Source organism: Callithrix jacchus, chromosome 8 (assembly GCF_049354715.1).
Source record: "Callithrix jacchus isolate 240 chromosome 8, calJac240_pri, whole genome shotgun sequence".
NCBI lineage: Eukaryota > Metazoa > Chordata > Mammalia > Primates > Cebidae > Callithrix > Callithrix jacchus.
This window is the reverse complement of record NC_133509.1, coordinates 35876496-35891721: the sequence shown is the minus strand read 5'-3', so window position 1 is coordinate 35891721 and position 15226 is coordinate 35876496. Positions and strand designations below refer to the sequence as shown.

At 39.6% G+C, this 15226-nt stretch overlaps 1 protein-coding gene across 2 annotated transcripts in view; it reads right to left on the bottom strand.

Moving 5' to 3' along the window:
* The window catches only part of SLC12A1 (solute carrier family 12 member 1), a 98706-nt gene that overhangs the window by 61933 nt on the left and 21547 nt on the right, over window positions 1–15226 (bottom strand). For both annotated transcript variants that reach the window (XM_035259601.3, XM_035259600.3), the window contains exons 6-10: window positions 14485–14595; window positions 12129–12240; window positions 10032–10159; window positions 3713–3797; window positions 662–813 (exon numbers count right to left, since the gene is read on the bottom strand). In XM_035259601.3, the coding sequence (XP_035115492.2) occupies window positions 662–813; window positions 3713–3797; window positions 10032–10159; window positions 12129–12240; window positions 14485–14595 (588 nt within the window). The remainder of the gene's footprint in view (window positions 1–661; window positions 814–3712; window positions 3798–10031; window positions 10160–12128; window positions 12241–14484; window positions 14596–15226) is intronic.

Genomic DNA, 15226 nt, shown 5'->3' with positions numbered 1-15226 from the left:
CAGCAACGTGGATGCAGCTAAAGGACATTATCCTAAGCAAACTAACACAGGAACGGGAAACCAAATACCACATGTTCTCACTTATAAGTGGGAGCTAAACACTGAGTACTCATGAACATAAACTGGCAACGAGACACTGGGGACAGAGGATGGCAAAGGTTGAAAACTAGCTATTGAGTGCTATGCTTAGTACTTGGGTGAACTACTCACAGTGAACAGAGGCTACCTGCTTTCAAATCCCCAAATCGCAGCATCACGCAATACACTCATGTAACAAACCTGCACATATAGGATACTCCTTGAATCTAGAAAAAAACTAAAATTATAAAAGAAAGAAATACATTCCAAGTGCTAACTAATCTAAGTTCCTTTCCACCATGAAATTTTGCCCAACTGATTGGAAGACATGTAGTGCCAGGAGATGAAATCTCCCTGGTGATGCAATTGGTCCGAATGCCTATTATCTCCTCACCACAGTAAATGTAACCACAGGATTTGCTTCCACACAATGCCTGTATGATTCCTTTCCCTCCCATGTGTCATTTCTTTCTGGATTCTTGTCAGTCAATAATCAATTCGTTGCAGATTAAAAAGTCTTACTCTATAAGACATTCTAAAAATAAAATAATAGCAATGAACATTTCAAAATGTTGCTTCAAACCTGGAAATTATTCATCAGCCCGTACTGACATGGTTCATGTCGACATCTTGAGAAGTCATAGCCCAACCCACACGCTGCAGAACCGTTGCAGTTCATCCCAGAAATGATGGTGTCATTCACGTTCCCGGTGGCATCTCGGACCACACAGGCCCCTGTGGAAAAAACCGTGGCTTGTTATTTCTTTATAAGGTTCTGGTCCCTTAGGGTTTTCTTCTGAAAACATAGTTTGCTTTGAGTCTGAACAGGTCCATTTCTTAGCCTCTGTTCACTGTGACTAATTCTTGGTAACTGGAGGCTCCCATCTGCTGAGTCCCGAGGTTTCTCGTTGTCTGCAACAGGCTGCCATTTCAACTGCCTCTTGTGACTTAGATTTGAGTGGTAAGAGACTTGGGAGTTGACACTGAGTCTTAATTTCTGATCTCCTAAAACTTGTATGGCTGTGCCTTGTACATAATACAGACTCACTACATATGTCTGGCTTGGTACTACCGACCAGATATTTTTCAAGCAGAAGGATTTATTTCCTCATCTGCAAGAGAACCAAGGAGTGGCATTACAGAATTCTATTATAGCAATTAAGAGAACGCAGCCCTTATTTTCAACTAATGATATTCCTTGCATAATTTATAAAACAGAGTTACAGTTCTACATTATATGCAATTTTAATGGTTTAAACAATAAAGAAAATGGTTTAGAATAAAATATTCAGATTTCATAGGTAAGGGTAAAATAATATTGATCAAATATCTATCTCAGTTGATCTATTCCATTATTTTCATACATTTGAATATATGTTATTTTCTATTATAAGAATTCCATGATGAACATCTTTGCACATAAGCTTTTTCTCCTATGATAGACTCTTAAAAATGGTATTGTGGCCATTTAAAAGACCCTTGATATATATTTTAATCACTTTTACTTCTCCCTCTGCTCACCAATTCTTATTGTGCTTACACAGACTTAATGTGAATAAAGCTTTCCCCTATAATTTTTTCTAACTAATCTTTGCCATTATGTATTTGATAGAATTTTTGAAATATATGAATATATGTGTAAAGAATATGTAAACTTTTCTGAACTACATGAAGGATAAATACTTTACAAACTAAATATCAACCAATAAAACTGTTTTGCTTTTCAAACTCTACCCAGGGTGGGATCTCATGCCTTGCTAATACCTTTAAGAGAGGTCCCAGTGACAGGAATGAATGGGATTCCTTAATCTTAGCCATGAAATCCACATTCTTTGAATTTGGGAAACTTAAAAAAAAAAATCAGAGAATATTCTATTTGAAAGAGCCATTTAAAATAATCCTTGCAGGGATCCTTTTTACCAGAGTCCTGAGAGGTAGCCTGCCAGCCTCTACTTGAATGCTGGAAATCGTAGACGTCGATTACAAAGTCAAGCTATTCGTTCATATTTTACCTGTCTGCATTGTTCACTTATGTCGAACTGAATTCTTTGAATCACGTATTTTAACCTCTCCGTAATAGATCTCTCAAAATTTCCATGAAGCCAGGCCACGAGCCATTATTTGTACTAATGACAGGACATTCACTCCATGACTATCCTCCTATGCTGGGAAAGTGTAGAAATGCTTATTTTTCTACCCATTAGGGGAAAAACCAGAAACTCTGAAATCAGATCTATAACTTTACTCATTCCCTCACTTTAACTGCAGTAAAAAAGAAAACCACTTGAGAAATTTAACTTTAGTGGTTTCAATATCATTTAAAAGCGATTACCTAAAGCAATGAAACAAAAAATTCTCTGTGCATGTAACTAAACTTGGACATGCCCCAGCAGTATATCATCTATCTATCTATCATCTGTCTAACTATTTATTTATTTTTGACACATGGTCTCAGTCTGTGCCCAGGCTGGAGTGCAGTGGTTTGATCACAGCTCACTGCATCCTTGATCTTCCAGACTTAAGCAATCCTCCCCCCTCACCCTTCCAAGTAGTTGGGAACATAGGTGTATGCCACTGTTCCTGGCTAATTTTTTATTTTTTGTAGGGCTGGGGTTTCACTGTGTTGCCCAGGCTAGTCTTGAACTCCTGGGCTTAAGCAATCCTCTGGCCTCAGCCTCCCAAATTAGTGGGATTACAGGCATGAGCCAACAATACTTTTAACAAAGTTATCAAATTTCCTCAGATTAGAGACAGTGAGACCAGGAAGGATTTATGTTCAGTTTTTGCTTTTATCTCCAGAAACCAATTGTAGGTGCATGCAGCTTCTCAATTTCTCCTACAGTAAGCAGAAGAGGACTGGGATGTGCCCTTTGGCTTCCACAGTGGTCCAGCCTCGAGCTGTTTTCCCTATTGTACACAAAAGATGGTTTTCTTCTCTAAATGTTGGGAAACCACGTTTCTTCCTCTCCTACTATGGCAAAAGTAGGAGGCAGCCCCTGACCAGGAGGAGGTATGGCTGCAGGCAGCAGGTGGAACCCAAGTCATCCTCAGGAACAGCTGGTGAGCACACATATTTTCTATTCACTGAACAAAGCAGGGGCTGGCCGCCCACACTGCTAGCAGCTGGGTCTTGTTCTGATTTTCTGCCAATTGGTGACAGTGACATTTCCATATTAGGGATAGTAGTGCAAGAATGAGACACAGTCACAAATTCCACATCTTTCATACTTCCCTCAGGCTGTTTTTAAGTTTAAATGGTTTTGTTTTTCACTTCTTTTCTCTATTCTGTTTCTCTCCTGCCTCCTAGAACAAAGGAAGTGTATGCCGGAAGTGGTAGCCTCCTTAGCAGTGGGATTATAATCAAGGATACTAAAATGGGACCCTCTTTGTGTTCAGGTAGAATGACAACCTGATTAGCTTTACTCAAGCCCTGACCCAGAGATGCCTGTATTATAGCTTAATTGCATTCAAATCCCTAAAGCATCCAAACCATTAACATTAAGGTACCAAGAATGAATTAAAATTGCTGCCTTTAAGAAAACTTTGTATTTATGTTCCACTGAAAGCCCACTAAACGCGAATAACTGGACCCCTCATGATTCTGACATTCTTACACTAGAGATGTACCACTTACCTACACAAATTGCAACCCCTAAGTAGGCAACAGTGGTGATGAAAATGGCCAGCATGGTTCCTCTGGGGATGGCATCCTGGGGATCCTGTAAAAAAATAATGTGGAGGTAGAAGAATACAGAGCAGAGTAAGAACCATAGATCACTTGGAGTCATTTTCATATTTTCAGATTTTTAGGCTACCCTTCCTGAGGCAATTCTAAGAAAAGATATAACCAATGGCAAGTTGATGGGCTTGAGTTTTATTATGGACAAAGACAAGGTGTACAGAGTGAATAAAGAAACCTGTAAAATTTTCACTGAACAGAAGAGATCTCTAACTGTCCAGAAGGAAGTTTCTATAGAAAAATATAGTAGTTAGTTCACTCACCAAGGCCTCATCCTTCTCTTTATCGCCCATAAATTTCATTTAGATGTATCATGTCTTGAAGTTGTAGGTAAAAATATACAAACATATCTGGCGTGTTGATGATATCTCTGTGTGTTATTTGTTTAATACTGAGCATAAGCTTGCCTTTAAAAAAATCACTTTTGACTGAGCAAAATTACTAAATTCTTCAATTCCTTAAATTCCCTATTTGGAATCTAGTTCAGAAATATCTACAATGGGAGATATTTAATTTTCATAAGCAGGCATAAAGAAAGAGGCAAATTCAAGCTTATACCAGAAAATGGGCTTTTCTCTTGCTTATACCTGTATATACATTCACTGAGTTGAGTTCACATCATATTTAATTTGCCATTTTATATCCTATTTGGGGGGGCTAAATCATAGCAAATCAATTTTTAAGTAGCATATTGAACTGTATTCAACTTATTGGGAATTATTAAATAGAAATTTTAATGTCTTCACTTATACAGGACAGTGCCTGGCATACAGCAGGAGTCAATAAATATTGAATCGAAGAAGGACAATCTCAGCAGGCAGGAGTCCCCCCACCAGAGCATGTTAGACTCATCAATACAAATAAGCAATCAATACAGTCAAACAAAGTTTGTGTTTGAAAAAGAAAACTTAAATATGCTGAACAATCCATCAAAAAGGTCATGCATAGTGAATGTAGACACAACTTGACAACTGGAAGCCACAACTGAATTAAGCAAACCTGCCCCACGTGGCAGTGAGTCAGCCCTTTGGAACCACTCGTGATCATTAATTCCTCCCTACTCTTCTAGGAATATCTACACCATGGTTTGTTCTGAGACATAAACACCCAGTCTCTTCCTTCCAAACTACTGTTGCCAGTGTGGCAGGTGTATGCAATGAGGCAGCACACAGAAGGAAAAAGAAGGCAGTCAGCTGAGATGGGCCCTACTGAATCCCCCAATTCACGTTATGCTCCAAAATTTACTTTGTTGATGAAGAATTTCTTGAGATCTGAGTAAAATGTAAAGAACTGACAGTGGGAAGAATGAAAAAAATATATATATAGTGTATTATATATATATATATATATGGATAAGAGATGTGAAGATGGAAGGCAGTTTTGTACCTAACACACAAAAACTTAGTTTTTGCCAAGGTGCTGTGGCTCACGTCTGTAATCCCAGCACTTTGGGAGGCCAAGGTGGACAGACCACCTCAGGTTAGGAGTTCAAGACTGCCTGGCCAACATGGCAAAACCCCATCTCTACTAAAAATACAAATTAGCTGCATGTGGTGGTGCATGCCTGTAATCTCAGCTGCTTGGTAGGCTGAGGCACAAGAATCACTTGAACCTCAAGGTGGAGGTTGCAGTGAGCTGAGATTGTGCCACTGCATTCTAGCCTGGGTGACAGAGAGAGATGCCATCTCAAAACAAACAAACACCCCCAAAACTCAGCTATTATTTGAATCTGTGTGCTACAAGCTCTAAAATGACTTAACAGGAGTCATATGAGAGTCCATCATGACTCTAAGACTGATTTTATTTATTTATTTGTTTGTTTGTTTGTTAGTTTGAGACAGGTTCTTGCCCTCTTGCCCAGGTAGGAGTACAGTGGCTCAATCAAGGTTTACTGCAGCCTCAACCTTCCTGTGCTCAAGTGATCCTCCCACCTCAGCCTCTGAAGCAGCTGGGATGATAGGGGCACACCACCACGCCCAGCTATTTCTTTTTGTATTTTGTAGAGACTGTTTTGTCGTGTTGCTCAGGCTGGTCTCAAGTAATTGCCCACCTTTGTCTCCCAAAGTGCAGGGGTTACAAGCATGGACCACCATGCCCAGCCATGATCCTGGACATTAACATAGAAATCTGGTTGCCGATACATTAGTGTATGATCAGATATTCACATTGCCTAGTCTAGTTCACTTTCCTCTAGATAGGGCTCAGAAGGACTTTGACAAATTATCGGGTTTTCATTTGAAATGTAGTTTCCATCCACAAGCAATAACCCAAAATCTTACCTTCTTTACCTTTTTTCATTAAATATTATATTTTTCCTTAGGACAGAATGCAAGCAATCTATTAGATCCCTGCTTTTTGGGTATATCAATCACATCCTAACTTTGCTTCTCTGAAATCACTTCTTAGCTTTCTTGATTAGACTTGGGTATTTTCTAAATCTTCTCCCAGCTACTTATTTAGAGATTGCCTGTTAGTGCATTATTAGCAAATACAGGATTCTGGAAGGGAGCTTTGTAGCATGCCGTTGTGCCGTTGGCAGCCAGAAGTGCCTTCCGGAGAGGATTCTGAGGCTGTGAGCAGGGCTCAGGATCCCGCCTACCCTATAGTGTGCAAACAGTAAATGTTTCCTAAATGGAACTGAATCCATTATGGTTTCTAGTCTCACTTTCAGAGAGAAATAGTATCTACAAGCACTGAAGTTACCTCCCCATTTCCCAACATATTGTCACCTCCCAGAGCTTAACATGCCTGGACACTCTGGCTTGTGACCATGTTATTACCTCTCAAAGTAGGCTCCTCTCTGGATTTTCATGACTCCACTGTCTTTTGATTTCTTCTACTTCTCAGCTCTGTCTCTGTTTTCTTCATGGACTCGCTTTATACCATTAATACTTTGAATGTCTGTCTTCCTCAACGCTGCCTCAAACCGCCTCCCTCTTCCCTTTTGTAGGTACCTGCATGAACTCACCCATGCCATGGCTGCCAGTCCTGCCCTTGCTCCTTTCAGAGCTCCAGACTCATAAATCCAGCTACCCACTCACTAGACATCGCCATCCCACGTCCCTCTGCCATTTCAACCTCAATGGACAAACATGAGCTTCTTTTCCTCATCTACTATAATGTGGAATCAATTCTACAGGTACAACCAGCATTAAAAGAATACAATAGAACTGAGGTGAGAATATCAGAAGGCATTCCTTGCAGTAAAGCAGAGAATCGTTTGGGGAAATTTTTCTAAGTGTGCACTCGGTTGTGATGTATAATGTTTTCTTACTGTGGATCATAGTAAAAAAACTTTTTTTTTTCTATTTCCTTTCCTAACTTTAACAAAAGCTGATATCTTTGGTTCTTGTCCTCTGCATGGCCTTAAATCAGGCCCATGTCATCTCTTGTCCAGACCATTATGATATTCTCTAATTAGTCTTTCTATTTCCAGTCTTTCCACCTATTACACTTGTTCCCCACCTTCCAATCCGCCCTCCACAAGCTTTTAGCAGGTTCTCTCTAAAACACATGTTTAATCATGTTACCCCTTTGTTTAACCTCCTTAGGGTCTCTAGCTAGTTGGGGGATAATATCCAAATTCTACCATCTGTAGTTAAAAGGACCCCTGAGTTCTGTATAGAGTAAAAGTATATAGTTTACAGTAGTGTATGTGTTAAAAGTTGAGCTTAATTATAAAATCATAAAAGTATTTTTAAATAAAAAGAATACAACATTCTACAATAATATTATGACCATGTATGCCTCCAAAATCTTAACAAGCCTTTCTTTGTAGTTTTTTACATATGAACTCAAAATCAGAGATTTCTCCATAGAGGCTGCTAAATAAATAAAAAGTTCTTCACTAACATAACAATCCTAAATCAAGTTAACACTTTTTGAGAGAGAGGAATTTTAAGTCTTGTCTTTTCAGACGGAAGTAATATCGTCTGTTTCTTTGCTTACTCCCAGAGTACTTAGGGCACATAGAAAATTCTTTGTAAGTATGTTTATTAACATATTGATGAAGGATTACATACCCCACTCTGCACATACAGTAATTCTCATCAGTAGCATCTTTCTCAGTGTCTTAAAAAAAATCCCATTCCTTCTGTTCCAAATGTTCCTCCCTTCTTTGTCCTGTTGGCAAACTCCTGTTCATCCCTCAACATCTGAATTGAGTATCCCCTCTTCTGAGGAAACAGGAAATTGTGGCTTTCTCTTTCCTTTGCTCTTGATTGTACTCTTGTTTGCTCTAATTCATATAAGGGAAGTCTGTCTCCCCCTTTGACTATGAGCTCCTTGAGGGAGGGGTGAAGCTCCTTGTTTCCTCAGTACCTGGTATGAACAGGCATTCAGTGAGTGCCAGCTAAGCTGAACTGACCACTAAACATCTGATACAAATTAGTTTTTAGGGGAGTCTAAAGAAAGAACAATAGTCTTTAATTTAAAGGTGTGCGTATAGTTTGCAGAGATTTAAATCAATGACTTCTGATACTCTTCCAAAGCTGAGAAACCAGAAGTTCAACATCCACAGCTAAATTTTATGCAGCAGTGATACCACTTGAATCATTTTGAACAAGTTTCTTAACTTTCTACACTTCAGCATAATATGTTTATGCCATATTTCTGCTGGAGAATTTACCATAGCACTGTGGCCCCTAACATAAGAAATCTAAATGCCTTTATTTATTTACTCAGTATTTATTGAGGCTTTACTAGCTCTGAGGATACAGCAGTGAACAAAATCAAAGGCAAAGTCCTTACTTTCATGGAGTTGCATTCTAGGGCAAGCACCTCTGGCTCAAGTCCCTCAGACAGCTGTTTCCCTTTGCCTTCAAGGTGATTGAGCCCCACCAGGGTTTCTTCAGTCGATCTGTCAGATACTTCTCACTGTTCCCAGTTTTCTCATGCCTGACTATCCTCTCTGCCTAGAATACTCTATATGTCTTCATCCGTAGCCAGCATCCAGTCTTTGCTTTATGTTTAGGTTCAAAGGTTAGTTCCTTGAGAAAATCATCCCCCATTAATTTAACAATTATTTGTTATTTCACATCCCACTTGGACAATGCATATGGTTTTCATGTATGCATATTTCTTGATGAGTCTTGAAAATATTTCTTCTCTTCCAGAGTTGATCATAAATTTGTTGAGGTCAAACCTGTGTCTTCTAATTTGTGTGGTGTGTGGTAGAAACTGCTTATTGTCCCCTGATATACATCCTCACTTTCCTCCTTTTAATACTAGCATTCCCTAAAATTTTATCTGGCATGTGGCTGCCCAGATAGAGACTACATTTCTCACCCTTCTTTGCAACTAGGTAAGTCCACAAGACTAAATTCTGGCCAATGGAATGTCAGCGGGAACAATACATGCAAGTTCTAGGAATTGCTTGCCTTCTACATGCTTATCCCACTTCCTATGAACTGGAATGTGACCCTGCAGATGAAGGGCAAGCCGCAAAGTAACAGTGAAACAAGAGAGGTCATCTGGGTTCCTGTGCTACCTTTTGGAGCAGACCTTTCTTGTTCCACTGGATGGCCTATGGGCATGACTTAACATAAAATTTTTATTTATATTTTGCTTTTTAGAGATCAGGGTCTTGCTGTGTTGCCTAGGCTGGCCTCAAACTCCTGGGTTCAAGCAGTCCTCCCACCTCAGCCTCCCAAGTGGCTGGAACTACAGATGCATGCCACTGTGCCCAACTGAGCTAGATTTTGTACATTAAAATCTGCATCTTTTTTAGGCCACTGTTGCTGGTCCTTTTATAATATTCCTGTAACCTAATTCATACCAGGCTCTTTGCAGTACTTCACATCAAATAATGAGTGGGATGCTAAGTGAAAATGTGATTATTTTCCCTTCCTTTGTTTTGTTTTGTTTTCACTTTTATAGGAATGTTTCATATTCTCATTCATTTGGGTTTAAAAGAGAAAGGGAGGTTCTGGTATTTTTTTCACTGAACTATACTTATTTGGGGAAAATATGTCATACGATCATACTACTCTGTTCTTCTGATATCACTTAATAAAGCTTTTGGAAGAATTATCTGGAATAGAATTCCAAATGTGGCATTAAAAGAGAGAACTTTAAAATCATCAGGAAATCTTGCAGAAACCTACAGATTGAATCTATGGGGTAACATGGTCACATTTAACCTCTCTAGCTTTTTGTGCTACCCATAAACTGCACCACCATCTCCCAGGACTGCAAAGCAGAGCAAACAACATACCTCCAAATCTCCTGAGATATTGGCACCAGCAAGAATCCCAGTAGCTGCTGGGAAAAAAATGGCAAAGACAGAGAAGAAGCCTTCACCTTTTGTGAAGCGTGGCCCAAAGTTTTCTGCAAATATTGATGCTGCAACATAAATTATAAGAAAATTATCATGTAGACATTTTTCATAGAGTAGGAGATTAAGTTACTGTTGGCTTCTCTAGCCCTACATGCAAATACATTCCTATAGTCTCGCTCTGTTGCCCAGGCTGGAATGCAATGGTGCAATATTGGCTCACTGCATATTCTGCCTCCCAGGTTCAAGCACTTCTCCTGCCTCAGCCTCCCAAGTAGCTGGGATTACAGGTGCTCACCACCATGCCAAGATTTTGTATTTTTAGTAGTGATGTTAGCCAGGCTGGTCTCAACCTCCTGACCTCATGTGATCCACCTCCCAAAGTGCTGGGATTACAGGAGTGAGTCACAGTGCCCAGTCACATTCCTATAGTCTAAATGCAATGAACTTGAAGATATGGTGTACTCCTGAGGACTTTAGGTTAATATTTGTCAAAAGTCAAAATATGCATCATAAGGTTTTAGATCTCTGTGACATAGCTCTGAAAAATCAATTTTTGTGCCAACAGAGATCCAGGCTGCCTGACTTTTTTGCATCTAGAAAAGGTTGAAAGAGGAGAAGATGAAGAATTCTCTCATGACCACCCTGGAATACCGGCAATTACACCACCACCCACATCCTCACACATACACAACTACATTCTCACATGCATCAGTACCATAAACAATCAACACACTGGTTTTCTATGCCTTTTTTTGTAGTTGAAGAACCTTGAGGGTGCGTCTGATTTACAATTTTGTTACAGATGTACTAATCTTTTTACTCTTCACTTTCAGAGATTGGATCTTCGATGCTTATATCAAATCCTCACTATGGGAGAATATTATGTTGAGGAGCTTTGTTAATAAAACAATATCATTCCACAGGTTGTCACCAAATTACTTAAATAGAAAGGAAACATCCTAGAAGAACAACAGAAGGAAAAAAGAGAAAAGAGGAGGAAGAAAAATGTGGACAAAAGAACCTGGGATGCAAAAATAGGAAAAAAGCCCTCAAGAAAAAAATCTGACAGGAGTGCCAAGGAGGGAAAAATAACAGAAAGGAAAAGGATGTTAAGATGCAAAGCAAACCAGAAAGTCTCTGAAGAAAAAGAATCAGGAAGAAAGGGGTATGTGACATCAAAAAGAAACAAATACTGACAACTGAGTCAATAATGAAGGGAAAGATTTAGAAACTCAGCAGTGGATCCTTGAGGAAGCTAGAGGGGAAAGACAGGCGAGAACCGATAGAAGGAGTAAAAGGAAAAGAAGTCAAATTTCATGCTCAGTGATGTTATCACAGGATGCTACACCAAGTAACTCCTACAGTCTTTTCTGCCTGAAAACCTGACAGTGATGCTTAACTGGGTAATGCTGTGGGAAAGCAAGGTGCAAACAAGTCTAGCAGGAGGAATGAAATGACTACATTTGACTGTAGTACTCTGCAGTGGTTGAACAAATTGAGCTGTGTCTCTCTCTTTCTCTCTGTTTGATAGCAACAACAGAAGATTTACAAAGCACTTTCACATCCACTGTCTGACTCGTTTCTCAAAATTCCCTCAGGAAGTTCTTATTATCGCCCACATTTTGGCAGGAAAATCTGAAACCCAGTCACATCAGGAGTTCAGTCCAGTTGGTAAGTGGCAGTGTTGGGACCCAACCTTGTGTCTCCTGAATCCAACTCCGGGCTCTTCCCTGGAGAAATTTACTATCCATTTTATCACTAGTGAATTATCACTAGTTCAACTCAGAGATTTGCTGGTTTGAAAGCCTATGGTGTGCCCAAATTTTGTGAAGTACTGGGTTTCAGAAAAGAACGATAGTTTTACCTCTCCTATGTTCCCCCAACACACTCGCCATTTCTTTTGGGCTTCTGCACCCACAGGTAGCTTGACAGGAGAACCAGACATTCCAATGGCTGGGGTTGGGGTGATGGGATGGTGATGAGGAAGGCAATGGAGAAGCATTTAATGAAAAACAGCCAATGTGTTCCACGTACCTTGGTAATTAAAGAAACCTCTGGACTTTTTCTCATTGTTGGATGGAATGACAGTTCCAATGAAGAAGTTTGCAATAGCAATGAGAAGAATGATCAGAAGAATCACTTGGGCCTGGAATAACAAGGTGAAAGCAAAGCAAATTAGATTTATTTAACAACTTTTTACATAATTATAAAAGTTGTAAGTGTCTACTGCGGAAAGGCTCTATCTGATTATTTCAGTTATATCTCTGCTATCCAGAGTAGGTAATACGTGCATCCTTATTAAAATGGTATCTAAATAGGCCTTATTCTACTTGGATGCATAAACCTCATTTTGAATGGAGCATGGGTTTGGGCACTTGAAGGTGACATTTCTGTAACATTGTAAGTAGCTGTGGGTAACTTCCACCATTGTTCCAGGAATGTAAATGAAGCCAAAAGCTTTAACACTGATAGACTTGAGGGGGGTTTTGTTTGTTTGTTTGTTTGTTTTTGGAAGAGCACTTGCGGGTTGTTTCTGTTCCCAGTGCTAACTGCAGGGGTTCGAGAATGCAGAACGATGAATAGAACTCCTGTGATGCCCAGTGCAGTTGATTGACGTCAGGCTGCTGGTGTGTGCTCAGCACAAGCAGTCTGCAAGGTTAGCTGGCCAGATGGTCTTCCTTCAGCCCTTCCAATGCCGCAAGGTGTTTATGGCTTGGTATTGCCATATGATGTTTCCTTTACCTGGAAAGTACTTCACTCTATTCCTTGCATGGCCATTTCCCTCTTTTCATCCTTTAAATCTCAGTTACTCCTCAGAGAGGCCTTTCTTGACCATTTAATCTTTTATATTTTATTATTTTATTTTATTTTGTTTTCCTGAGACAGAATCTCACTCTGTCACCCATGCTGGAGTGCAATACTGCGATCTGGGCTCACTGCACTTCCACCTCCCGGGTTCAAGCAGTTCTCCTGCTTCAGCCTCCTGAGTAGCTGGGACTACAGGCACACGCCACCATGCTCGGCTAATTTTGTATTTCTAGCAGAGACTGGGCTTTACCATGTTGGCCAGGCTGGTCTTGAACTCCTGACCTCATGATCCACCCACCTTGGCCTCACAAAGTGCTGGGCTTACAGGTGTGAGCCACTGTGCCCAGCCCATTTAATCTAAATGATAACAGTTATCTGTTCACTGAGGGCTTGCAATAGAACAGATGCAGATTTAACTTTACCTGCATTCTTTTACGTAAAAAATACCATTAACAAACTGACAGCTTCATGAAGTAGGCAATAGTATTATCCTCATTTTAAAGATAAAGAGGCTGAAGCACCAAAGTTTAAATAATTTACTGAAGACCGCAGAGATATAAACTGGATTGAAATTCAGGCTCTCTAACTAAAGAGCTGGAGCTTTAAATACCACCCTCTGCTGCAACTAAACCTCACTGCCTCACTCAGGGAATACAGCTATCTAAAGTAGGGTTCTCCTGAGTTTTCATCACAGTGTCTTGTTGATTCGACTCCTCACAAATTATCTTTTTATATTTATTTATTTGCTTGATTATTATTCATCTCTTCATAGACCATACACGTAGGGATTAAGCCTGTTTTGGTCACAGGTGAATATCTAGTGCCTAGAAGAATGCTTAACATGTAGTAGGCACTTACTTAATTTCTGTTGAATTGTGAATGCATAATCTACAAATAAATGCCATGTAGGAATGTTTTCTATTGACTTATACAAGTGGGAGACTTTGGCTGTCTTTCTAGGCCTGATGACCACCTGAGATCTAGCTACTTTATCCACAGGCACGTAGGATTATTTTCAACTGCACCAATCACTTGGGGGAATTACAAACGAGGCAAAAGACATGTTTCTCATCATTCAGAAATTTGCTCTCCATTTTATCACTAAACTTGCAGGTTTTCTGGTTCTAAAGCCTATGATTTGACCACATTTGCTGGTGAAGTACTGCGTTTCAGAACAGAATGATAGTTTCTGCCTCTCTTATATTCTCTCAACACACTTGTCATTTCTCTTGGGCTTCTGCACCCACAGGCAGCTTGAAAGAGGAACTGGGTTTGTGACTGAGAGACCCAGGTTTCCACCATGCTCCACTGCTATGATCATAAGGGGTCTGCGTATAAGGCAGCTGCATAGATGACGGGACAAAGAGATAAAACACAGCAGTCATGTGACTTGTGAGCCTGAGTCATGACTGCTTGGGCTTTGTGCTTTGCAGGCTTGGTGTTCCACCTAGCACTTGCCTACTCATTTCATCATAGCAGGTAATAACAGCAATTCTTTTTGAATACAGGTTTCCTTCTACTCCTGCAATTTGTTCAGGTCCTGACCAGCCACTGTTGATAACATCATTTTTGAGAAATTTACCTTTGCCTCCCATTCCATTCCAGCAACTGAAATTCCGAGAAGAATCACTACTGTGATGGAGCCTATAATCCGGATGTCATTGGTTGGATCCACCATCATCGAATCACTCTCCTGGGGAAAAAAATTATTAAATGGTTAGAGATACAGCTTTTTGCATGTGAATCTTATTATAGCATTTAGCAGCAAAAAGAGACACTATACAATTACACCTGGGGCCATATAGGATAATAGAAAAATGGAGTATTCATACATTTATGAAGATAAAAAACTTAGCATTTTTTTTTTCTGTGATAATAAGCCTTTGATAGACAAGGTTAGGAGTTAGACATCTTAGAGATTCATCTAGCTTTTGAAGCTGTTGTAGCACTGAGGAAAAATATGTAAACACATACATATTGTGTTGTATTTCAGAAGAATGACTAGTTGTTTCTGTGTGTCAAGGAGAATCCTAGGGGAATAAAAATGAGTGGTTTACAGTATAAATACTGAAAATTAAGTGGTGTACTATTTAAGAACAGATGACACAAACCTCATATGCATGTCTTGAAGACAATGTACCTTATGAACCGTAAGCTCATTTATTTATCTAATTTTTATATAGAGGCACTTTCACCAATTGAATTCAGTGAACACTATCATTACTATGAGAAAATGACTGGAAATTAGTTGATATATCATCTAAGTAGTGTGCTTGCACATACAACACCTTAGACTGGGCACCTAAACTAGGAAATGGCTAGTT